The sequence below is a fragment of the Bombina bombina genome, chromosome 8, assembly GCF_027579735.1.
Source record: "Bombina bombina isolate aBomBom1 chromosome 8, aBomBom1.pri, whole genome shotgun sequence".
NCBI lineage: Eukaryota > Metazoa > Chordata > Amphibia > Anura > Bombinatoridae > Bombina > Bombina bombina.
This window is the reverse complement of record NC_069506.1, coordinates 236335493-236360182: the sequence shown is the minus strand read 5'-3', so window position 1 is coordinate 236360182 and position 24690 is coordinate 236335493. Positions and strand designations below refer to the sequence as shown.

The 24690-nt window shown below is 44.2% G+C and overlaps 1 protein-coding gene across 4 annotated transcripts in view; it reads left to right on the top strand.

Moving 5' to 3' along the window:
- SMG9 (SMG9 nonsense mediated mRNA decay factor) overlaps positions 1 to 24690 on the top strand; it is a 169364-nt gene that overhangs the window by 80649 nt on the left and 64025 nt on the right. For all 4 annotated transcript variants that reach the window (XM_053691213.1, XM_053691214.1, XM_053691212.1 and 1 more), the window contains one exon: positions 11260 to 11372. In XM_053691213.1, the coding sequence (XP_053547188.1) occupies positions 11260 to 11372 (113 nt within the window). The remainder of the gene's footprint in view (positions 1 to 11259; positions 11373 to 24690) is intronic.

Below are 24690 nucleotides of genomic sequence, written 5' to 3'. Positions count from 1 at the left end.
CTTAATTCTTTAAGTCCTCTTTATTTGTAGCACTGGTAAATCATCGTTTTCATTTTTAGAATAACTTTTCAGATTGTTTTTCCAGTTATATCAGGCCATTCCTGATTCTATCTATCTATTGGGTTCTTGTAAAGCGCGGCTATTCACCCTTAAGTGTCTCAAGGTGCTGAGGGTTGCAGTTCAGTCGAAGAGCCAGGTCTTGAGGTCCTTTCTGAACTTAGTTAGGGCGGTAGCTTGTCTGAGGTGCAGCGGGAGGGTGTTCCAAGTCTTGGCTGCCAGGTGAGAGAAGGATCTGCCTCCCGCTGTGGTTTTCCTGATGTGGGGGATGACTTTGAGGGCTTGATCGGCCGATCAAAGTTGTCTGGCGGGGTGTAGAAGGTAATGCGGTGGTTCATGTATTCGGGACCAATGTTGTGGAGGGCCTTTAAAACGTGGATGAGAAGCTTGAAGGTTATTCTTTTGTTGATGGGGAGCCAGTGCAGGGTCCCGCAGGTGTTTGGTGATGTGGCATTGGCGAGGGATGTCGAGGATGAGTCTGTCCGGGGCGTTCTGGATGCACTGGAGTCTCTTTTGGAGCTTGATGGTGGAGCCGGCGTAGAGTGCATTGCCGTAGTCCAGTCTGCTGTTGACAAGGGCGTGGGTGAATATCTTTCTGGTCTCGGTTGGAATCCATTTGAAGATCTTTCTCAACAGGTGGAGTGTGTGGAATCATGCAGAGGAGACAGCGTTGATTTGACGGTTCATGGAGAGCAATGAGTCAAGGATGACGCCTAGATTTCATGCATGGTCGGCGGGGGTTGGAGGATGTCGAGTGCTGTGGGCCACCAGGAGTTATTCCAGTCAGATGAGGACTTCGGTCTTGTCTGCGTTCAGCTTTAGGCAGTTTTTAGCTCATCCAGGTTGGCGACTGCTGTCAGCCCTTCGTGGACGTTTTTCTTGGCGGTGGTGGGGTCACTGGTGAGTGAGATGATTAGCTTGGTGTCATCGGCGTAGGAGATGATGTTGAGGTTGTGTTGTCGGGCGATGGCGGTGAGAGGGGCCATGTAGATTTTGAATAGGGTGGGGCTCAGAGAAGAGCCTTGGGGTACACCGCAGCTGATCTCTCTGGGCTTGGAGGTGAAGGGTGGAAGTCTAACTTTCTGGGTTCTGCCGGTGAGGAAGGAGGTGATCCATTCCAGGGCTTTGTTGCATATGCCGGCAGATGAGGATGAGGGCGGCTGTCTTTCCTTGGTCGAGTAGGGCGAGGATGTCGTCTGTGGCGGCGAGGAGGGCAGTCTCTGTGCTGTGGGTGCTCCTGAAACCGGATTGGGAGGGATCCAGGGTGTGGTTGGCCTCGATGTGGTCAACAAGATGCACGTTGATGGACTTTTTGATAACTTTGGCCGCAAAGGGGAACAGAGATGGGGCGGTAGTTTTTCGGATCATTGGGTCAGCCGTGGGTTTTTTCAGTAGGAGTTTTAATTCTGCGTACTTTCAATCATCCGGGAAGATGACGGTTTCGATGGAGCAGTTGATGGTGCTGCAGAGCGAGGGTTTAACCCGATTTGTTGAATATGTGATGTGGGCATGGGTCCGAGGGTGCTCCAGAGTGGATCGATCTCATGATTCTGATGGTGTCCTCTGTGGTGAGGGGGCTCCAGATGGTCCGTAGGGGGTAGGCGGTGAGGTATTGTGGGTCGGCGGTGGTGGGTTAGTTCTGGGGCGCAAAGCTGTCATAGATGTCGATGATCTTGCGGTGGAAGTATGTTGCAAGGTTATCGCAGAGGTCCTGGGAGGGCGGGATGTCGTTGGTGATGCTGTTGGGATTGGAGAATTCCTTGATGACTGTGAATAGCTCCTTACTATTGTGGACGTTGGTGTTGATTCCGTCTTGGAAGGCAGTCTTCTTGGTGGTTTTGATGAGGTGGTGATGGGTAGTTATGGCTTCTTTGTAGGCTGTTTTTTTTGCAGGGGTCTTGCTGGATCTCCAGGTCCTTTCCAATCGCCTGCAGTGGCGTTTGGAGTCCTGGAGGGTCGGGGTGAACCAACTGGCCTTGTTGGTGGGTTGGCGGTTGGACGGTTTCTTGAGGGGGGCGAGGGCATTGGCGCAGTCTTTGAGCCAGTAGTGGAGGTTGCGGGTGGAGGAGTTGTCGTCTGTGGAGGTAGCTGGGGGGTACTTGTTCAGGGTGGAGTACAGTTGGTCTTTGGTGAAGTTGTTCCAGTTTTTGCGGGGCGGGTGGTGTGTTAGTTGATGGAAAAATGTATGCAATGGTGGTCGGTCCAATGGAGTTCAGTGATGTGATTGACTGAGATGTGGTTGCCTGCAGAGAAGATAGAGTCGAGGGTGTGTCCGGCTAAGTGGGTTGGGGAGTTGACAAGTTGCTTCAGTCCGATGGTTCCAAGGTTTTCCAAGAGGTTGGTGGTGTTGTGGTCATTGAGGTTGTCTAGGTGGAAGTTGAGGTCACTGAGGAGGATGTAGTCTGTTGAGGCGATGGTGTGGGGTAAGATGATGTCGGTGATGGAGTCGCAGAAGGTAGGACGAGGTCCGGGAGGTCTGTAGATGAGGGTGCCGCAGAGGGTGGTGTTGGGACTGACCTGGATCTTGAAGTGTAGGTGTTCCAAGCCTAGTGAGTGTTAGTCGGAGCTGGTTGTGACGTGGAGGCAGTGTTTGTGGACAATGGCGATGCCTCCTCCCGGTCGGTTGCTGCGGTCCTTGTTGGAGATCTTATATCCGTCGGAGATGGTGATGACAGGCGTTGATGTGGGGTTCAGCCAGGGTCCGGTGAGGATGGCGACGTCTGGGGAGGTGTAGTTGAGCAGGTTTCAGATTTCGACAGCGTGCTTGTGGACAGAGCGGGTGTTTGCGGTTGTTTTTGCCTGAGGTGACTGGTGGGTTAGTGGTCCGGAGGGAGTAGAAGGAGCAGTTGCGGCAGGTGAAGGGTCCTATGGTGTTTGTCGATGTGTGGTGGCAGGCGGATGATCTACCGGTGTTGAGATGGAGGAGGGTGCTGGCGTCGTAGAAGCGGAGGTTGTAGAAGCCAGGTTTCGTGTCGCTAGGCGCGGTCCAGGCGTGAACGGGCTTGCCTTTGGCAGCGACCTATATTAAATAGGGACAGGGAGGTGGGAGGGCTGTGAGGTTGGGAGGCGGGGAGGGGGGCAGGGCAGTGGTTGTAGAAAGAAAGTTAAGAAAGAGAGTTACCTGTGCTGTTTTGGGAGGCGGGGGGCAAGGCAGTGGCATGGGAGAGACAAGCAGGAGGGAGAGCAGGAAGGAAGGAGTTGCTGTCTCAAACTAAGGCAGCAGCCACCTCAATTAAATAGGTGCAGGGAGGTGGGAGGGCTGCACCTCCCTGATTTGGCTATATATCATTAGATATGCATAGATAGATTACTGAAATTATTGGGAGGGGAATCATTTATATTTGATCAAGTTTTCAGCTGTATTTTATTGGAAGGAGAAAAATAATGATTAATGATTTAAATAGTTTTATTTAACTAAAACAATAACATATATAATTTATAATGCCTATTCCACTCCAAACAGTCTTCTATTCAGTGAGCTACTTGAAACTAAAGTATGGCTTGATTCTGTGTACATAGATTTGCAGTGGAGCAATAGCACTACAGGGTCAGTAAAGTCAAAATTAAACTTTCATGATTTAAAAAGAACAAAACATGGAAGGGGACTTCACTCTCATACCGGGATGTGAGTGCAGTCCCCTTCCGTGTTTTGTATATGTCTAGGGTGATTACATAAGCCTGTGCACCCTTCCCTTGTTCCCAGTTTGTTTGGATTTGAGAGCTTGCATTTATGTGGCTGTTTTAGGGTCCCAGGTATTGGAAAGGACCTTGATGTGGTACCTGGGCTTGTCCCATTTGGCCAAATGCGATAACTAACCTTTCCATTTTTGCTTTTAAATCTTAGTTGAGAGCTTGTAAGTGAGTGCTGGACTTTCTCTGTGTGTTATATTAATTTGTTTTGTAATTTCCCTATGGTTCTTGCACCAATACCTGTCTGGGGTTAACTGCCTCTGACTCTGGGGACAGCACAGCTTCCTGTGAGTGCCCGTGAGCACCCAGGGCTGAGCATTTTACAGGGTCATGGGATGTGTACCCAGTCCGGTATGAGAGTGCAGTCCCCTTGTTTTGTGTGTGTGTATGTATGTATGTGTATATATATATAAAAAATCTGAAATTGTGAGCTTTTCAGTTCCTGGTATAAATGGAAGTGCAGAACACTGTTATTCCACACAGCCATTGGCTGCACACTCTAGTGACCTATTTATAACTGTCCCTAATTGGCCACAGCAGACAAGGTAACCTAAGTTACAACATGGCAGCTCCCATTGTTTTCTATACACTAAAACTTTACACTTATTTTGTCAATTTTTAAACAGCTAATGAAACTTAAAAAAAAATAAAAAAAAATACATCTACATGTTATTCATAGATCAAACTTTTTATTCTCTCTAGCATTTATTTAAGGCCAGATTACAAGCGGAGTGCTAAATATTGCTTTAGAGAAAGGGATATTACCACTCCACTGAGTAATATCAGTGCATGCTAATGTGTGCTGGTATTACAAGTTAAATGTGATGCAAATGTGACCTTGCTTTCTTCTGTTATGTGTGATCAGTCCACGGGTCATCATTACTTCTGGGATATAACTCCTCCCCAACAGGAAATGCAAGAGGATTCACCCAGCAGAGCTGCATATAGCTCCTCCCCTCTACGTCAGTCCCAGTCATTCTCTTGCACCCAACGACTAGATAGGATGTGTGAGAGGACTATGGTGATTATTCTTAGTTTTTATGACTTCAATCAAAAGTTTGTTATTTTAAAATAGCACCGGAGCGTGTTATTACTTCTCTGGCAGAGTTTGAGGAAGAATCTGTCAGAGTTTTTTACTATGATTTTAACCGGAGTAGTTAAGATCATATTGCTGTTCTCGGCCATCTGAGGGAGGTAAAGGCTTCAGATCAGGGGACAGCGGGCAGATGAATCTGCATTGAGGTATGTAGCAGTTTTTATTTTCTGAATGGAATTGATGAGAAAATCCTGCCATACCGTTAAAATGACATGTATGTATACACTTCAGTATTCTGGGGATGGTATTTCACCGGAACTACTCTGTTAAAGGTCACTAATCCTTTTTAATAACTATTTATCATGTTAAACGTTTTTGCTGGAATGTAGAATCGTTTACATTGCTGAGGTACTGTGTGAATAAATATTTGGGCATTATTTTCCACTTGGCAGTTTTTTTTTTTGCTTTAATTGTGACAGTTTCGTTTCTCTTCACTGCTGTGTGGGAGAGGGAGGGGCCGTTTTTGGCGCTCTTTGCTACGCATCAAAAAATACCAGTCAGTTACTTTTATTTTTCCTGCATGATCCGGTTCATCTCTGATAGATCTCAGGGGTCTTCAAACTTCTTTGAAGGGAGGTAAATTCTCTCAGCAGAGCTGTGAGAATTCTTATAGTGACTGTGAATAAAAACGTTGCTTTGTATTTTTTATGTCAAATTTAATTATTGTTATTTTACTAATGGGAACAAACCTTTGCTAAAAGTTTTGTTATTTTAAAGTTTGATGCTATAACTGTTTTTCAGTTCATTATTTCAACTGTCATTTAATCGTTAGTACCTCTTTGAGGCACAGTACGTTTTTTTGCTAAAAAAGATTATAACCAAGTTGTAAGTTTTTTTGCTAGTGTGTTAAACATGTCTGACTCAGAGGAAGATATCTGTGTCATTTGTTCCAATGCCAAGGTGGAGCCCAATAGAAATTTATGTACTAACTGTATTGATGCTACTTTAAATAAAAGTCAATCTGTACAATGTGAACAAATTTCACCAAACAGCGAGGGGAGAGTTATGCCGACTAACTCGCCTCACGCGGCAGTACCTGCATCTCCCGCCCGGGAGGTGCGTGATATTTTGGCGCCTAGTACATCTGGGCGGCCATTACAGATAACATTACAAGATATGGCTACTGTTATGACTGAAGTTTTGTCTAAATTACCAGAACTAAGAGGCAAGCGTGATCACTCTGGGGTGAGAACAGAGTGCGCTGACAATGCTAGGGCCATGTCTGATACTGCGTCACAGCTCGCAGAGCATGAGGACGGAGAGCTTCATTCTGTGGGTGACGGTTCTGATCCAAACAGATTGGACTCAGATATTTCAAATTTTAAATTTAAATTGGAGAACCTCCGTGTATTACTAGGGGAGGTCTTAGCAGCTCTCAACGATTGTAACACCGTTGCAATACCAGAGAAACTGTGTAGGTTGGATAAATACTTTGCGGTACCGGCGAGTACTGACGTTTTTCCTATACCTAAGAGACTAACTGAAATTGTTACTAAGGAGTGGGATAGACCCGGTGTGCCGTTCTCACCCCCTCCAATATTTAGAAAGATGTTTCCAATAGACGCCACCACTCGGGACTTATGGCAAACGGTCCCCAAGGTGGAGGGAGCAGTTTCTACTTTAGCTAAGCGTACCACTATCCCGGTGGAGGATAGCTGTGCTTTCTCAGATCCAATGGATAAAAAATTAGAGGGTTACCTTAAGAAAATGTTTGTTCAACAAGGTTTTATATTACAACCCCTTGCATGTATCGCGCCGATTACGGCTGCGGCAGCATTTTGGATTGAGTCGCTTGAAGAGAACCTTAGTTCATCTACGCTAGACGACATTACGGACAGGCTTAGAGTCCTTAAACTAGCTAATTCCTTCATTTCGGAGGCCGTAGTACATTTAACCAAACTTACGGCTAAGAACTCAGGATTCGCCATACAGGCACGTAGGGCGCTGTGGCTAAAATCCTGGTCAGCTGATGTTACTTCTAAGTCCAAATTACTTAATATACCTTTCAAGGGGCAGTCTTTATTTGGGCCCGGTTTGAAAGAGATTATCGCTGACATTACAGGAGGTAAGGGCCACGCCCTACCTCAAGACAAAGCCAAAGCTAAGGCTAGACAGTCTAATTTTCGTCCCTTTCGGAACTTCAAAACAGGAGCAGCATCAACCTCCACTGCACCAAAACAGGAAGGAGCTGTTGCTCGTTACAGGCAAGGCTGGAAGCCTAACCAGTCCTGGAACAAGAGCAAGCAGGCCAGGAAACCTGCTGCTGCCCCAAAGACAGCATGAACCGAGAGCCCCCGATCCGGGACCGGATCTAGTGGGGGGCAGACTCTCTCTCTTCGCCCAGGCCTGGGCAAGAGATGTTCAGGATCCCTGGGCACTAGAGATCATATCTCAGGGATACCTTCTAGACTTCAAATTATCTCCCCCAAGAGGGAGATTTCATCTGTCAAGGTTGTCAACAAACCAGATAAAGAAAGAAGCGTTTCTACGCTGCGTACAAGATCTGTTAATAATGGGAGTGATCCATCCGGTTCCGCGGTCGGAACAAGGACAAGGGTTCTACTCAAACCTGTTTGTGGTTCCCAAAAAAGAGGGAACTTTCAGGCCAATCTTAGATTTAAAGATTCTAAACAAATTCCTAAGAGTTCCATCGTTCAAAATGGAAACTATTCGGACAATCTTACCCATGATCCAAGAGGGTCAGTACATGACCACAGTGGATTTAAAGGATGCTTACCTTCACATACCGATCCACAAAGATCATCACCGGTATCTAAGGTTTGCCTTCTTAGACAGGCACTACCAGTTTGTAGCTCTTCCATTCGGATTGGCTACGGCTCCAAGAATCTTCACAAAGGTTCTGGGTGCCCTTCTGGCGGTACTAAGACCGCGAGGGATTTCGGTAGCTCCATACCTAGACGACATTCTAATACAAGCTTCAAGCTTTCAAACTGCCAAGTCTCATACAGAGTTAGTTCTGGCATTTCTAAGGTCGCATGGATGGAAAGTGAACGAAAAGAAGAGTTCTCTTTTTCCTCTCACAAGAGTTCCATTCTTGGGGACTCTTATAGATTCTGTAGAAATGAAGATTTACCTGACAGAGGACAGGTTAACAAAGCTTCAAAATGCATGCCGTGTCCTTCATTCCATTCAACACCCGTCAGTAGCTCAATGCATGGAGGTGATCGGCTTAATGGTAGCGGCAATGGACATAGTACCTTTTGCACGCCTACACCTCAGACCTCTGCAATTATGCATGCTAAGTCAGTGGAATGGGGATTACTCAGATTTGTCCCCTACTCTGAATCTGAATCAAGAGACCAGAAATTCTCTTCTATGGTGGCTTCATCGGCCACACCTGTCCAGGGGGATGCCATTCAGCAGGCCAGACTGGACAATTGTAACAACAGACGCCAGCCTACTAGGTTGGGGCGCTGTCTGGAATTCTCTGAAGGCTCAGGGACTATGGAATCAGGAGGAGAGTCTCCTTCCAATAAACATTCTGGAATTGAGAGCAGTTCTCAATGCCCTTCTAGCTTGGCCCCAATTAACAACTCGGGGGTTCATCAGGTTTCAGTCGGACAACATCACGACTGTAGCTTACATCAACCATCAGGGAGGGACAAGAAGCTCCCTAGCAATGGTGGAAGTATCAAAGATAATTCGCTGGGCAGAGTCTCACTCTTGCCACCTGTCAGCAATCCACATCCCGGGAGTGGAGAACTGGGAGGCGGATTTCTTGAGTCGCCAGACTTTTCATCCGGGGGAGTGGGAACTTCATCCGGAGGTCTTTGCCCAAATACTTCGACGTTGGGGCAAACCAGAGATAGATCTCATGGCGTCTCGCCAGAACGCCAAACTTCCTCGCTACGGGTCCAGATCCAGGGATCCGGGAGCGGTTCTGATAGATGCTTTGACAGCACCTTGGAACTTCGGGATGGCTTATGTGTTTCCACCCTTTCCGCTGCTTCCTCGATTGATTGCCAAAATCAAGCAGGAGAGAGCATCAGTGATTCTAATAGCGCCTGCATGGCCACGCAGGACTTGGTATGCAGATCTAGTGGACATGTCATCCTGTCCGCCTTGGTCTCTACCTCTAAGACAGGACCTTCTGATACAGGGTCCATTCAAACATCAAAATCTAACTTCTCTGAAGCTGACTGCTTGGAAATTGAACGTTTGATTTTATCAAAACGTGGTTTTTTCTGAGTCGGTTATTGATACCCTGATACAGGCTAGGAAGCCTGTTACCAGAAAGATTTACCATAAAATATGGCGTAAATACCTATACTGGTGCGAATCCAAACATTACTCATGGAGTAAGGTTAGGATCTCTAGGATATTGTCCTTTCTACAAGAAGGGTTAGAAAAGGGTTTATCAGCTAGTTCATTAAAGGGACAGATTTCAGCTCTGTCCATCTTGTTACACAGGCGTCTGTCAGAAAATCCAGACGTCCAGGCTTTTTGTCAGGCTTTAGCTAGGATCAAGCCTGTGTTTAAAGCTGTTGCTCCGCCATGGAGTTTAAACTTAGTTCTTAACGTTTTACAGGGTGTTCCATTTGAACCCCTTCATTCCATTGATATAAAATTGTTATCTTGGAAAGTTCTGTTTTTAATGGCTATTTCCTCGGCTCGAAGAGTCTCTGAGTTATCAGCCTTACATTGTGATTCTCCTTATCTGATTTTTCACTCAGACAAGGTAGTTCTGCGTACTAAACCTGGGTTCTTACCTAAGGTGGTCACTAACAGGAATATCAATCAAGAGATTGTTGTTCCATCCTTGTGTCCAAATCCTTCTTCAAAGAAGGAACGTCTTCTACACAATCTGGATGTAGTTCGTGCCCTCAAGTTCTACTTGCAGGCAACTAAAGATTTTCGCCAAACTTCTTCCCTGTTTGTCGTTTATTCTGGACAGAGGAGAGGTCAAAAAGCTTCTGCTACCTCTCTCTCTTTTTGGCTTCGTAGCATAATACGTTTAGCCTATGAGACTGCTGGTCAGCAGCCTCCTGAAAGAATTACAGCTCACTCCACTAGAGCTGTGGCTTCCACTTGGGCCTTTAAGAATGAGGCCTCTGTTGAACAGATTTGCAAGGCTGCAACTTGGTCTTCGCTTCATACTTTTTCCAAATTTTACAAATTTGACACTTTTGCTTCTTCGGAGGCTATTTTTGGGAGAAAGGTTCTTCAGGCAGTGGTTCCTTCTATATAATGAGCCTGCCTATCCCTCCCGTCATCCGTGTACTTTTGCTTTGGTATTGGTATCCCAGAAGTAATGATGACCCGTGGACTGATCACACATAACAGAAGAAAACATAATTTATGCTTACCTGATAAATTCCTTTCTTCTGTTGTGTGATCAGTCCACGGCCCGCCCTGTTTTAAGGCAGGTAAATATCTTTTAAATTATACTCCAGTCACCACTTCACCCTTGGTTACTCCTTTCTCGTTGATTCTTGGTCGAATGACTGGGACTGACGTAGAGGGGAGGAGCTATATGCAGCTCTGCTGGGTGAATCCTCTTGCATTTCCTGTTGGGGAGGAGTTATATCCCAGAAGTAATGATGACCCGTGGACTGATCACACAACAGAAGAAAGGAATTTATCAGGTAAGCATAAATTATGTTTTTTTTCATTGCTAGGAAGCATTGCGCTCACGAGCGTGTGCTTCCATAGGCTCCAATAGGAGACTCGTTCTCATGCCTTCAGACACGGCAAGAGAACTCGTGCAGGGGGTAAATAGCACAGTCATGGCAGCAAAGTGGAAATATTTGTATATACACATAACACTTAAATATATATCTATATAAACATATACATACATATATATTTACAGAGGACAAACTGTTCCCGTAGACTTCAATGTAAGGGCACTTATCAGTGTCGTTTTTTTTTTTTTTCTTCTAACACCCCACAGCTAATAACTTTAAAGCCATTTTTGTGGACATTTTTATAAGCGTTATTTTCTACAGGCACTTGTAATGGCTGGATTGTTTATGGCACGCCTGTTTGCGGGTGCTCCATAAATTTGCACTCCACTTGTTATCTAGCCCTTAGTGTTTATTGTCCCTTTAATTATGTATGTGTGTATATGTATGTGTGTGTAAATATATATATATATATATATATATATATATATAATATGTATATATGTATGTGTGTGTATATTCTCAACTCAAATGCATTTTTAATATAATCAGAATATGTATGGTTTAATTTGTTCCCTCAAATAATGAGTATTTTTTTAATTTAATCCAAAATCCTTTGATTGTGGCACTAAAACATATATCTCAAACTTGAAATTAACGCACTATACTGCATTGTAAACTAACCAGATATTATATTTCAAGTTCTTGTATTCTTTAGTGAACATAATGTAAAAGCCCACTCATCTGTATGCTGCTTTCTTATTTTCTCAGTACCTGTTGGATCAGACAGATGTCCTTGTGGTTGGTGTCCTTGGATTACAGGGAACTGGAAAGTCTACACTGATGTCTCTTCTATCTGCCAATTCTCTAGATGATGACCATAGGTATGTGTCTGTAGTACAGGCTCTGATATTGCTAAGAACGTGTTTTATGCCACATTTTATTCACATTTAATACAATACAGTAGCAGGAAAGAAGTGGCAATAACTGAGCAAAATAGACATTTTCACCAGAAACATCTCTCAATTTACTTAAGTTAGGACATGAAACCACATTTATTTTTATTTTTTGATTCAGATAGAACATGCAGTTTTTAACAAATTTATAATTTACTTATCACATTTTCTTTATTCTCTTGGTATTTTTTGTTGAAAATCAGAGAGGTAAGCTCAGGAGCAAGCATGTGTCTGGAGCGCTTTGTGGCAGCATTTTTGCAAGAATGTTATCCATGCGCATGAGCACTAGATGGCCGCACTACTGAGCTTACCTTCCTGCTTTTGAACAAAAGATACCAAGAGAACAAAGACAATTTGAGATACCTAGGTAGGTGCCTGGAGCACTATTTGGGAGCAGTTTTGCAAGAATGTTATCCATATGCAAGAGCACTAGATGGCAGCACTATATTCTGCCACGTAATGCTCCAGACACCTACCTAGGTATCTTTCAAAAAAGAATAATAGAAGTAAATTGGAAACTGTTTTTAAAATTGTATGCTTTGTCTGTTTCATATCCCTTTAATTCAGGGTAGTAATTTCCTTATATTTGGAGTAAAATTGTGCCATTCTCATGCTCTCTAGAGAGGCAGGAAGTGAAGTGTTGAAACCTATGTATTCTGAAAAATATGACCCAGCTACATACTACAGGCAAGTTGCTTAGAGCAGTGCACAAACTTCATAGTTTGCTTTAAATGGCCACAGTCTGGGGAAAAGATTAAAAAATTTGCCCTTAGTTTCAAGTAGCTTGTTTGCACAATGTACAGAGTTTTGCATATTATCAATAAAGAGACAATTTTAAATACCTTTAAAACATATATGTTGTATATGTGACTTGCAGTTCAGTACTTAAAGGGACATTGAACACAAATTGTAAACTACATGATTATTAACCTTCATATATAAGAATCATTTTGCAATCAAAACTGCAGCTTTATTTTGTCAAATCAGTATTTCTTTCCTAAGATATGGAGAGTCCACAATGTCATTCAAATACAAGTGGGAATATCACTACTGGCCAGCAGGAGGAGACAAAGAGCACCACAGCAAAGCTGTTAAGTGTCACTCCCCTCCCCATAATCCCCAGTCATTCTCTTTGCCTCTGTCAATGGAGGAGGTGAAGTTTGGTGTCTGAGGGAATTAATTCTTTTTTTCTGGGACTTTTCCCTGCAAGCAAGGATTTGGTTTTAGCTAAGTCTACTTCAATCTCTTCATTAGAGTAGTGGTGGCTTTTAAGCAGTTAGGAAGTTGTGAGGTAGTCCTTGCTTTGTTTCCTAACACATTGCTGCCCATGGTACAGAAAGCAAGAGTTGGTTACTCAGTTCTTTCTTTTTTTGCAGGTCTCTGTATGTGTCCTTTCACGCCTTGTAAGCTGTCTTCCTGTCGGACAGCTAGACTGCAGGTAAGTGCTTTTGTCTTCTAGGTCTTGGAGACATGAACTTCAGAAGAATATGTCATATGCAGTAAATGGGGACATTTTTAAAATTCTTTATACAGGATTTTCTTTGGCAGTGGGCAGGCACATTATGTATGTTGAGACTAGGGGTTAATCTTCCCTTTATTGAGACGTTTTTCCTCTTTGGGCTAATTTTTTTGAAATACTTTATTAGTATGTGTATGGCTTATGTTTTATACAGGGATTTATGTATAAACTTAAAATTTGGCAGTTGGTTTTCTTTGCTTGCTTAGCTAGAACAGGCTAACTGACAAACTGCTTGAGTTTGAATCAGCTGCAGCTACTTGCATCTTATGTTGTAGGCAGAGGGAAACGCGCGTTTTTTACTTGCCTAGTTTTCTCTCTCTGCCGGTCATGTGACTTCTCTCTGCTGTCGGATATTCATGGAGCTGAGCAGCGTCATTGAATTTCAGTCTCTTCAGTGTTGATCTACTATACGATCGTTTTAGAGACTTCTGGCAGCCAAATTGTGGTATTAAAAACTCTTAAAGTGACAGTGTATTTAAAAATATTCTACAATTTTGGGGAATTTTTTATTTCTCCAACATTGGTGTGTCCGGTCCACGGCGTCATCCATAACTTGTGGGAATATTCTCTTCCCCAACAGGAAATGGCAAAGAGCACAGCAAAAGCTGTCCATATAGTCCCTCCTAGGCTCCGCCCACCCCAGTCATTCTCTTTGCCGTTGCACAGGCAACATCTCCACGGAGATGGTGAAGAGTATGTGGTGTTTAGTTGTAGTTTTTTATTCTACTATCAAGAGTTTGTTATTTTAAAATAGTGCTGGTATGTACTATTTACTCTGAAACAGAAAAAGATGAAGAGTTCTTTTTGTGAGAGGAATATGATTTTAGCAGCAGTAACTAAAATTGTTTGCTTTTTCCACATAGGACTGTTGAGATGAAATAACTTCAGTTGGGGGAAACAGTTAGCAGACTTTTCTGCTTAAGGTATGACTAGCCATATTTCTAACAAGACTGTGTAATGCTGGAAGGCTGTCATTTCCCCTCATGGGGACCGGTAAGCCATTTTCTTAGTCTCAAACAGAATAAAGGGCTTAATATGGGCTATAAAACTGGTAGACACTTTATGGGCAAGATCGATTGCTTTATTTGGGCATTTTATACAACTTGATGTTGAAATTCACACTTATAAACTTTGGAGAACGTTTTGTAACGTCAGGCACTGGTTTAGACACCTTTCCAGTCAGGAAGGGCCTTCCCTGTAGTAGGCTGAGCCTCATTTTCGCGCCATTACTGCGCAGTTACTTTTGAGAGCAGGACATGCAGCTGCATGTGTGTGGGTCTGAAAGTAGTTGAAAAGGTTCCTAGAAGGCTTCATTTGGTATCGTATTCCCCCCTGGGTTTAGTAAAGTCGCAGCTGGGACTGTAGAGGGGTTAAAACTGTAACCGGCTCCGGTTTCTTCATTTTAAGGGTTAAAAATTTGGGGTGCAATGCTTTGAATGCTTTAAGACACTGTGGTGAAAATTTGGTTAAATTTGAACAATTCCTTCATAGTTTTTCACATATTCAGTAATAAAGTGTGCCCTGTTTAAAATTTAAAGAGACAGTAACGGTTTTGTTTTAAAACGGTTTTTGTACTTTATTGACAAGTTTAAGCCTGTTTAACATGTCTGTACCTTCAGCTAAACTATGTTCTGTATGTATGGAAGCCAATGTGTCTCCCTCTTCAAAATTGTGTGATAATTGTGCCATAGCGTCCAAACAAAGTAAGGACAGTACTGCCACAGATAGTAAAGTTGCCCAAGATGATTCATCTGATGAAGGGAGTAGACATAGTTCTACATCAGCTCCTTCTGTGTCTACACCAGTTTTGCCCACGCAGGAGACCCCTAGTACTTCTAGCGCGCCAATGCTTGTTACTATGCAACAATTGACGGCAGTAATGGATAACTCCATAGCAAATATTTTATCCAAAATGCCTGCATTTCAGAGAGAGCGCGATTGCTCTGTTTTAAACACTGTAGAGCAGGAGGGCGCTGATGATAATTGCTCTGTCATACCCTCACACCAATCTGAAGGGGCCATGAGGGAGGTTTTGTCAGATGGGGAAATTTCAGATTCAGGTAGAATTTCTCAACAGGCAGAACCTGATGTTGTGACATTTAAAATTTAAATTAGAGCATCTCCGCGCACTGCTTAAGGAGGTGTTATCTACTCTGGATGATTGTGACAACCTGGTCATTCCAGAAAAATTGTGCAAGATGGACAAGTTCCTAGAGGTTCCGGTGCACCCCAACGCTTTTCCTATACCCAAGCGGGTGGCGGACAAGAAGCCCGGCATACCTTTTGTTCCCCCTCCTATATTTAAGAAATTATTTCCTATGGTCGACCCCAGAAAGGACTTATGGCAGACAGTCCCTATGGTCGAGGGGGCAGTTTCTACACTAGCCAAGCGCACTACTATTCCTATCGAGGATAATTGTGCTTTCAAAGATCCTATGGATAAAAAATTGGAGGGTTTGCTTAAAAAGATTTTTGTACAGCAAGGTTACCTCCTGCAACCTATTTCGTGCATTATTCCTGTCACTACAGCAGTGTGGTTCTGGTTCGAGGAACTAGAAAAGTCGCTCAGTAGAGAGACTCTGTAAGAGGAGGTTATGGACAGAGTTCACGCACTTAAGTTAGCTAATTCCTTTATTTTAGATGCCGCTTTGCAGTTAGCTAGATTAGCGGCAAAAAATTCTGGGTTTGCAATTGTGGCGTGCAGAGCGCTCTGGCTAAAGTCTTGGTCAGCGGATGTATCTTCCAAGACAAAATTGCTTAATATCCCCTTCAAGGGTAAAACTCTTTTCTCCAACATAGGTGTGTCCGGTCCACGGCGTCATCCTTACTTGTGGGATATTCTCTTCCCCAACAGGAAATGGCAAAGAGCCCAGCAAAGCTGGTCACATGATCCCTCCTAGGCTCCGCCTACCCCAGTCATTCTCTTTGCCGTTGTACAGGCAACATCTCCACGGAGATGGCTTAGAGTTTTTTAGTGTTTAACTGTAGTTTTTCATTATTCAATCAAGAGTTTGTTATTTTCAAATAGTGCTGGTACGTACTATTTACTCAGAAACAGAAAAGAGATGAAGAATTCTGTTTGTATGAGGAAAATGATTTTAGCAACCGTAACTAAAATCCATGGCTGTTCCACACAGGACTGTTGAGAGCAATTAACTTCAGTTGGGGGAACAGTTTGCAGTCTCTTGCTGCTTGAGGTATGACACATTCTAACAAGACGATGTAATGCTGGAAGCTGTCATTTTCCCTATGGGATCCGGTAAGCCATGTTTATTACGATTGTAAATAAGGGCTTCACAAGGGCTTATTTAAACTGTAGACTTTTTTTTGGGCTAAATCGATTGATATTAACACTTATTTAGCCTTGAGGAATCATTTATTCTGGGTATTTTGATTTAATAATATCGGCAGGCACTGTTTTAGACACCTTATTCTTTAGGGGCTTTCCCAAAGCATAGGCAGAGTCTCATTTTCGCGCCGGTGTTGCGCACTTGTTTTTGAGAGGCATGGCATGCAGTCGCATGTGAGAGGAGCTCTGATACTTATAAAAGACTTCTGAAGGCGTCATTTGGTATCGTATTCCCCTTTGGGTTTGGTTGGGTCTCAGCAAAGCAGATACCAGGGACTGTAAAGGGGTTTAAAGCTTAAAACGGCTCCGGTTCCGTTATTTTAAGGGTTAAAGCTTCCAAAATTGGTGTGCAATATTTTCAAGGCTTTAAGACGCTGTGGTGAAAATTTGGTGAATTTTGAACAATTCCTTCATGTTTTTTCGCAATTGCAGTAATAAAGTGTGTTCAGTTTAAAATTTAAAGTGACAGTAACGGTTTTATTTTAAAACGTTTTTTGTACTTTCTGATCAAGTTTATGCCTGTTTAACATGTCTGAACTACCAGATAGACTGTGTTCTGAATGTGGGGAAGCCAGAATTCCTATTCATTTAAATAAATGTGATTTATGTGATAATGACAATGATGCCCAAGATGATTCCTCAAGTGAGGGGAGTAAGCATGGTACTGCATCATTCCCTCCTTCGTCTACACGAGTCTTGCCCACTCAGGAGGCCCCTAGTACATCTAGCGCGCCAATACTCCTTACTATGCAACAATTAACGGCTGTAATGGATAATTCTGTCAAAAACATTTTAGCCAAAATGAACCCTTGTCAGCGTAAGCGTGGCTGCTCTGTTTTAGTTACTGAAGAGCATGACGACGCTGATATTAATATCTCTGAAGGGCCCCTAACCCAATCTGAGGGGGCCAGGGAGGTTTTGTCTGAGGGAGAAATTACTGATTTAGGGAACATTTCTCAGCAGGCTGAATCTGATGTGATTACATTTAAATTTAAATTGGAACATCTCCGCATTTTGCTTAAGGAGGTATTATCCACTCTGGATGATTGTGAAAATTTAGTCATCCCAGAGAAACTATGTAAAATGGACAAGTTCCTAGAGGTGCCGGGGCTCCCAGAAGCTTTTCCTATACCCAAGCGGGTGGCGGACATTGTTAATAAAGAATGGGAAAGGCCCGGTATTCCTTTCGTCCCTCCCCCCATATTTAAAAAATTGTTTCCTATGGTCGACCCCAGAAAGGACTTATGTCAGTCAGTCCCCAAGGTCGAGGGAGCGGTTTCTACTTTAAACAAACGCACCACTATTCCCATAGAGGATAGTTGTGCTTTCAAAGATCCTATGGATAAAAAATTAGAAGGTTTGCTTAAAAAGATGTTTGTTCAGCAGGGTTACCTTCTACAACCCATTTCATGCATTGTCCCTGTCACTACAGCCGCATATTTCTGGTTTGATGAACTGCTTAAGGTGCTCGATAGTGACTCTCCTCCTTATGAGGAGATTATGGACAGAATCAATGCTCTCAAATTGGCTAATTCTTTCACTCTAGACGCCTCTTTGCAATTGGCTAAGTTAGCGGCTAAGAACTCTGGGTTTGCTATTGTGGCGCGCAGAGCGCTTTGGTTGAAATCTTGGTCGGCTGATGCGTCTTCCAAGAACAAGCTACTAAACATTCCTTTCAAGGGGAAAACGCTGTTTGGTCCTGACTTGAAAGAGATTATCTCTGATATCACTGGGGGTAAGGGCCACGCCCTTCCTCAGGATCGGCCCTTCAAGGCAAAAAATAGACCTAATTTTCGTCCCTTTCGTAAAAACGGACCAGCCCAAGGTGCTACGTCCTCTAAGCAAGAGGGTAATACTTCTCAGGCCAAGCCAGCTTGGAGACCAATGCAAGGCTGGAACAAGGGAAAGCAGGCCAAGAAACCTGCCACTGCTACCAAGACAGCATGAAATATTGGCCCCCGATCCGGGACCGGATCTGGTGGGGGGCAGACTCTCTCTCTTCGCTCAGGCTTGGGCAAGAGATGTTCTGGATCCTTGGGCGCTAGAAATAGTCTCCCAGGGTTATCTTCTGGAATTCAAGGGACTTCCCCCAAGGGGGAGGTTCCACAAGTCGCAGTTGTCTTCAGACCACATAAAAAGACAGGCGTTCTTACATTGTGTAGAAGACCTGTTAAAAATGGGAGTGATTCATCCTGTTCCATTAAGAGAACAAGGGATGGGGTTCTACTCCAATCTGTTCATAGTTCCCAAAAAAGAGGGAACGTTCAGACCAATCCTAGATCTCAAGATCTTAAACAAATTTCTCAAGGTCCCATCGTTCAAGATGGAAACCATTCGAACTATCCTTCCTTCCATCCAGGAAGGTCAATTTATGACCACGGTGGATTTAAAGGATGCGTATCTACATATTCCTATCCACAAGGAACATCATCGGTTCCTAAGGTTTGCATTCCTGGACAAACATTACCAGTTCGTGGCGCTTCCTTTCGGATTAGCCACTGCTCCAAGGATTTTCACAAAGGTACTAGGGTCCCTTCTAGCGGTGCTAAGACCAAGGGGCATTGCAGTAGTACCTTACCTGGACGACATTCTGATTCAAGCGTCGTCCCTTCCTCAAGCAAAGGCTCACACGGACATTGTCCTGGCCTTTCTCAGATCTCACGGCTGGAAAGTGAACGTGGAAAAGAGTTCTCTATCCCCGTCAACAAGGGTTCCCTTCTTGGGAACAATTATAGACTCCTTAGAAATGAGGATCTTTCTAACAGAGGCCAGAAAAACAAAGCTTCTGGACTCTTGTCGGATACTTCATTCCGTTCCTCTTCCTTCCATAGCTCAGTGCATGGAAGTGATCGGGTTGATGGTGGCGGCGATGGACATAGTTCCTTTTGCGCGCATTCATCTAAGACCATTACAACTGTGCATGCTCAGTCAGTGGAATGGGGACTATACAGACTTGTCTCCGAAGATACAAGTAAATCAGAGGACCAGAGACTCACTCCGTTGGTGGCTGTCCCTGGACAATCTGTCTCAAGGGATGATGTTCCACAGACCAGAGTGGGTCATTGTCACGACCGACGCCAGTCTGATAGGCTGGGGCGCGGTCTGGGGATCCCTGAAAGCTCAGGGTCTTTGGTCTCGGGAAGAATCTCTTCTACCGATAAATATTCTGGAACTGAGAGCGATATTCAATGCGCTCCAGGCCTGGCCCCAGCTTGCGAGGACCAGGTTCATACGGTTTCAATCAGACAACATGACGACTGTTGCGTACATCAACCATCAGGGGGGAACAAGGAGTTCCCTAGCGATGGAAGAAGTAACCAAAATTATTCTTTGGGCGGAGTCTCACTCCTGCCACCTGTCTGCTATCCACATCCCAGGAGTGGAAAATTGGGAAGCGGATTTTCTGAGTCGTCAGACATTGCATCCGGGGGAGTGGGAACTCCATCCGGAAATCTTTGCCCAAGTCACTCACCTGTGGGGCATTCCAGACATGGATCTGATGGCCTCTCGTCAGAACTTCAAAGTTCCTTGCTACGGGGCCAGATCCAGGGATCCCAAGGCGGCTCTAGTGGATGCACTAGTAGCACCTTGGACCTTCAAACTAGCTTATGTGTTCCCGCCATTTCCTCTCATCCCCAGGCTGATAGCCAGGATCAAGCAGGAGAGGGCGTCGGTGATCTTGATAGCTCCTGCGTGGCCACGCAGGACTTGGTATGCAGATCTGGTGAATATGTCATCGGCTCCACCTTGGAAGCTACCTTTGAGACGAGACCTTCTTGTTCAGGGTCCGTTCGAACATCCGAATCTGGTTTCACTCCAGCTGACTGCTTGGAGATTGAACGCTTGATTTTATCGAAGCGAGGATTCTCAGATTCTGTGATCGATACTCTTGTTCAGGCCAGAAAGCCTGTGACTAGAAAGATTTACCACAAAATTTGGAAAAAATATATCTGTTGGTGTGAATCTAAAGGATTCCCTTGGGACAAGGTTAAGATTCCTAGGATTCTATCCTTCCTTCAAGAAGGATTGGAAAAAGGATTATCTGCAAGTTCCCTGAAGGGACAGATTTCTGCCTTGTCGGTATTACTTCACAAAAAGCTGGCAGCTGTGCCAGATGTTCAAGCCTTTGTTCAGGCTCTGGTTAGAATCAAGCCTGTTTACAAACCTTTGACTCCTCCTTGGAGTCTCAATTTAGTTCTTTCAGTTCTTCAGGGGGTTCCGTTTGAACCCTTACATTCCGTTGATATTAAGTTATTATCTTGGAAAGTTTTGTTTTTAGTTGCGATTTCTTCTGCTAGAAGAGTCTCAGAATTATCTGCTCTGCAGTGTTCTCCTCCTTATCTGGTGTTCCATGCAGATAAGGTGGTTTTACGTACTAAACCTGGTTTTCTTCCAAAAGTTGTTTCTAACAAAAACATTAACCAGGAGATTATCGTACCTTCTCTGTGTCCAAAACCAGTTTCAAAGAAGGAACGTTTGTTGCACAATTTGGATGTTGTTCGCGCTCTAAAATTCTATTTAGATGCTACAAAGGATTTTAGACAAACATCTTCCTTGTTTGTTGTTTATTCAGGTAAAAGGAGAGGTCAAAAAGCAACTTCTACCTCTCTCTCTTTTTGGATTAAAAGCATCATCAGATTGGCTTACGAGACTGCCGGACGGCAGCCTCCCGAAAGAATCACAGCTCATTCCACTAGGGCTGTGGCTTCCACATGGGCCTTCAAGAACGAGGCTTCTGTTGATCAGATATGTAGGGCAGCGACTTGGTCTTCACTGCACACTTTTACCAAATTTTACAAGTTTGATACTTTTGCTTCTTCTGAGGCTATTTTTGGGAGAAAGGTTTTGCAAGCCGTGGTGCCTTCCATTTAGGTGACCTGATTTGCTCCCTCCCTTCATCCGTGTCCTAAAGCTTTGGTATTGGTTCCCACAAGTAAGGATGACGCCGTGGACCGGACACACCTATGTTGGAGAAAACAGAATTTATGTTTACCTGATAAATTTCTTTCTCCAACGGTGTGTCCGGTCCACGGCCCGCCCTGGTTTTTTTTAATCAGGTCTGATATTTTATTTTCTTTAACTACAGTCACCACGGTACCATATGGTTTCTCCTATGCAAATATTCCTCCTTAACGTCGGTCGAATGACTGGGGTAGGCGGAGCCTAGGAGGGATCATGTGACCAGCTTTGCTGGGCTCTTTGCCATTTCCTGTTGGGGAAGAGAATATCCCACAAGTAAGGATGACGCCGTGGACCGGACACACCGTTGGAGAAAGAAATTTATCAGGTAAACATAAATTCTGTTTTTGGGCATGAATTGAAAAAGATTATCTCAGACATTACTGGGGGTAAGGGCCACGCCCTCCCACAAGATAGGCCTTTCAAAGCCAAGAATAAGTCTAATTTTCGTTCCTTTCGCAATTTCAGGAACGGACCGTCCTCCAACTCTGCAGCCTCTAGACAAGAGGGTAATGCTTCGCAAACCAAACCAGCTTGGAAACCGATTCAAGGCTGGATCAAGGGTAAGCAGGCCAAGAAGCCTGCTGCTGCTAACAAAACAGCATGAAGGAGTAGCCCCCGATCCGGGACCGGATCTAGTAGGGGGTAGACTCTCTTCGCTCAGGCTTGGGCAAGAGATGTTCAGGATCCCTGGGCACTAGAAATAGTTTCTCAGGGTTATCTTCTGGAATTCAAGGAACTACCCCCAAGGGGAAGGTTCCACATGTCTCACTTATCTTCAAACCAAATAAAGAGACAGGCATTCTTACATTGTGTAGACGACCTGTTAAAAATGGGAGTGATACACCCAGTTCCAACCGTGGAACAAGGAATGGGGTTTTACTCAAATCTGTTTGTAGTTCCCAAAAAAGAGGGAACTTTCAGACCAATTCTGGATTTAAAGATCCTAAACAAATTTCTCAGAGTGCCATCGTTCAAAATGGAAACCATTCGAACGATTTTACCTACAATCCAGGAGGGTCAATTTATGACTACCGTGGATCTAAAGGATGCGTATCTACATATTCCTATCCACAAAGATCATCATCAGTTCCTAAGTTTCGCCTTTCTGGACAAACATTACCAGTTTGTGGCTCTCCCATTCGGGCTAGCCACTGCTCCAAGGATTTTCACAAAGGTACTCGGGTCCCTTCTAGCGGTTCTAAGACCAAGGGGCATTGCAGTGGCACCTTACTTGGACGACATTCTGATACAAGCGTCGTCTCTTTCAAAGGCAAAGGCTCACACAGACATCGTTCTGTCCTTTCTCAGATCTCACGGATGGAAAGTGAACATAGACAAAAGTTCCCTGTCTCCGTCGACGAGTTCCTTTCTTGGGGACAATAATAGATTCTTTAGAAATGAAGATTTTCCTGACAGATGTCAGAAAGTCAAAACTTCTAAACGCTTGTCAAGTTCTCCATTCTGTTCCACGTCCTTCCATAGCTCAGTGCATGGAAGTAGTAGGGTTGATGGTTGCAGCAATGGACATAGTTCCTTTTGCGCAAATTCATCTAAGACCATTACAACTGTGCATGCTGAAACAGTGGAATGGGGACTATACAGACTTGTCTCCAGTGATTCAAGTAGATCAGAAGACCAGAGACTCACTCCGTTGGTGGCTAACCCAGGACCACCTGTCCCAGGGAATGAGTTTCCGCAGACCAGAGTGGGTCATCGTCATGACCAACGCCAGTCTAGTGGGCTGGGGCGTGGTCTGGGACTCCCTGAAAGCTCAGGGGTTATGGTCTCAGGAAGAGTCTCTTCTCCCGATAAACATTTTGGAACTGAGAGCGATATTCAATACTCTCAGGGCTTGGCCTCAACTAGCAAAGGCCAGATTCATAAGATTCCAATCAGACAACATGACGACTGTTGCTAACATCAACCATCAGGGGGGAACAAGGAGTTCCCTGGCGATGAGAGAAGTGACCAAAATCATAAAAAGGGCGGAGGATCACTCCTGCCACCTATCTGCGATCCACATCCCAGGAGTGGAAAACTGGGAGGCGGATTATCTGAGTCGTCAGACATTCCATCCGGGGGAGTGGGAACTCCACCCGGAGATCTTTGCCCAGTTGACTCAATTATGGGGCATTCCAGACATGGATCTGATGGCGTCTCGTCAGAACTTCAAGGTTCCTTGCTACGGGTCCAGATCCAGGGATCCCAAGGCGACTCTAGTGGATGCATTAGTAGCGCCTTGGACCTTCGACCTAGCTTATGTGTTTCCACCGTTTCCTCTCATTCCCAGGCTGGTAGCCAGGATCAAGCAGGAGAGGGCCTCGGTGATCTTGATAGCTCCTGCGTGGCCACGCAGGACTTGGTATGCAGACCTGGTGAATATGTCATCGGCTCCACCATGGAAGCTACCTTTGAGACAGGATCTTCTAGTACAAGGTCCATTCGAACATCCAAATCTAGTTTCCCTTCAGCTAACGGCTTGGAAATTTAACGCTTGATTTTATCTAAGCGTGGGTTTTCGGATTCTGTAATAGATACTCTGATACAAGCCAGAAAACCTGTAAATAGGAAGATTTACCATAAAATATGGAAAAGATATATCTGTTGGTGTGAATCCAAGGGATTCTCATGGAGTAAGATCAAAATTCCTAGGATCCTTTCCTTTCTCCAAGACGGTTTGGATAAGGGATTATCAGCGAGTTCTCTAAACGGACAGATTTCTGCTTTATCTGTCTTATTACACAAACGACTGGTAGCTGTGCCTGATGTTCAAGCTTTTGTTCAGGCTTTGGTCAGGATCAAGCCTGTTTACAGACCTTTGACTCCTCCCTGGAGTCTGAATTTAGTTCTTTCAGTTCTTCAAGGGGTTCCGTTTGAACCTCTACATTCCATAGATATCAAGATGTTATCTTGGAAAGTTCTGTTTTTGGTTGCTATTTCTTCTGCTAGAAGAGTTTCTGAGTTATCTGCTTTGCAGTGTAATCCGCCCTATCTAGTGTTCCATTTAGATAAGGTTGTTTTGCGTACTAAACCTGGTTTCCTTCCAAAGGTTGTTTCCAACAAGAATATTAACCAGGAAATAGTTGTACCTTCTTTGTGTCCGAATCCAGTTTCAAAGAAGGAACGTTTGTTACACAATTTAGATGTAGTTTGTGCTTTAAAGTTCTATTTAGAAGCAACAAAGGATTTCAGACAAACGTCTTCTCTGTTTGTCGTTTATTCTGGCAAGAGGAGAGGTCAAAAAGCTACTGCTACCTCTCTTTCCTTTTGGCTGAAAAGCATCATCCGATTGGCTTACGAGACTGCCGGACGGCAGCATCCTGAACGCATCACAGCTCACTCTACTAGGGCTGTGGCTTCCACATGGGCCTTCAAGAACAAGGCTTCTGTTGATCAGATATGTAAGGCAGCGACTT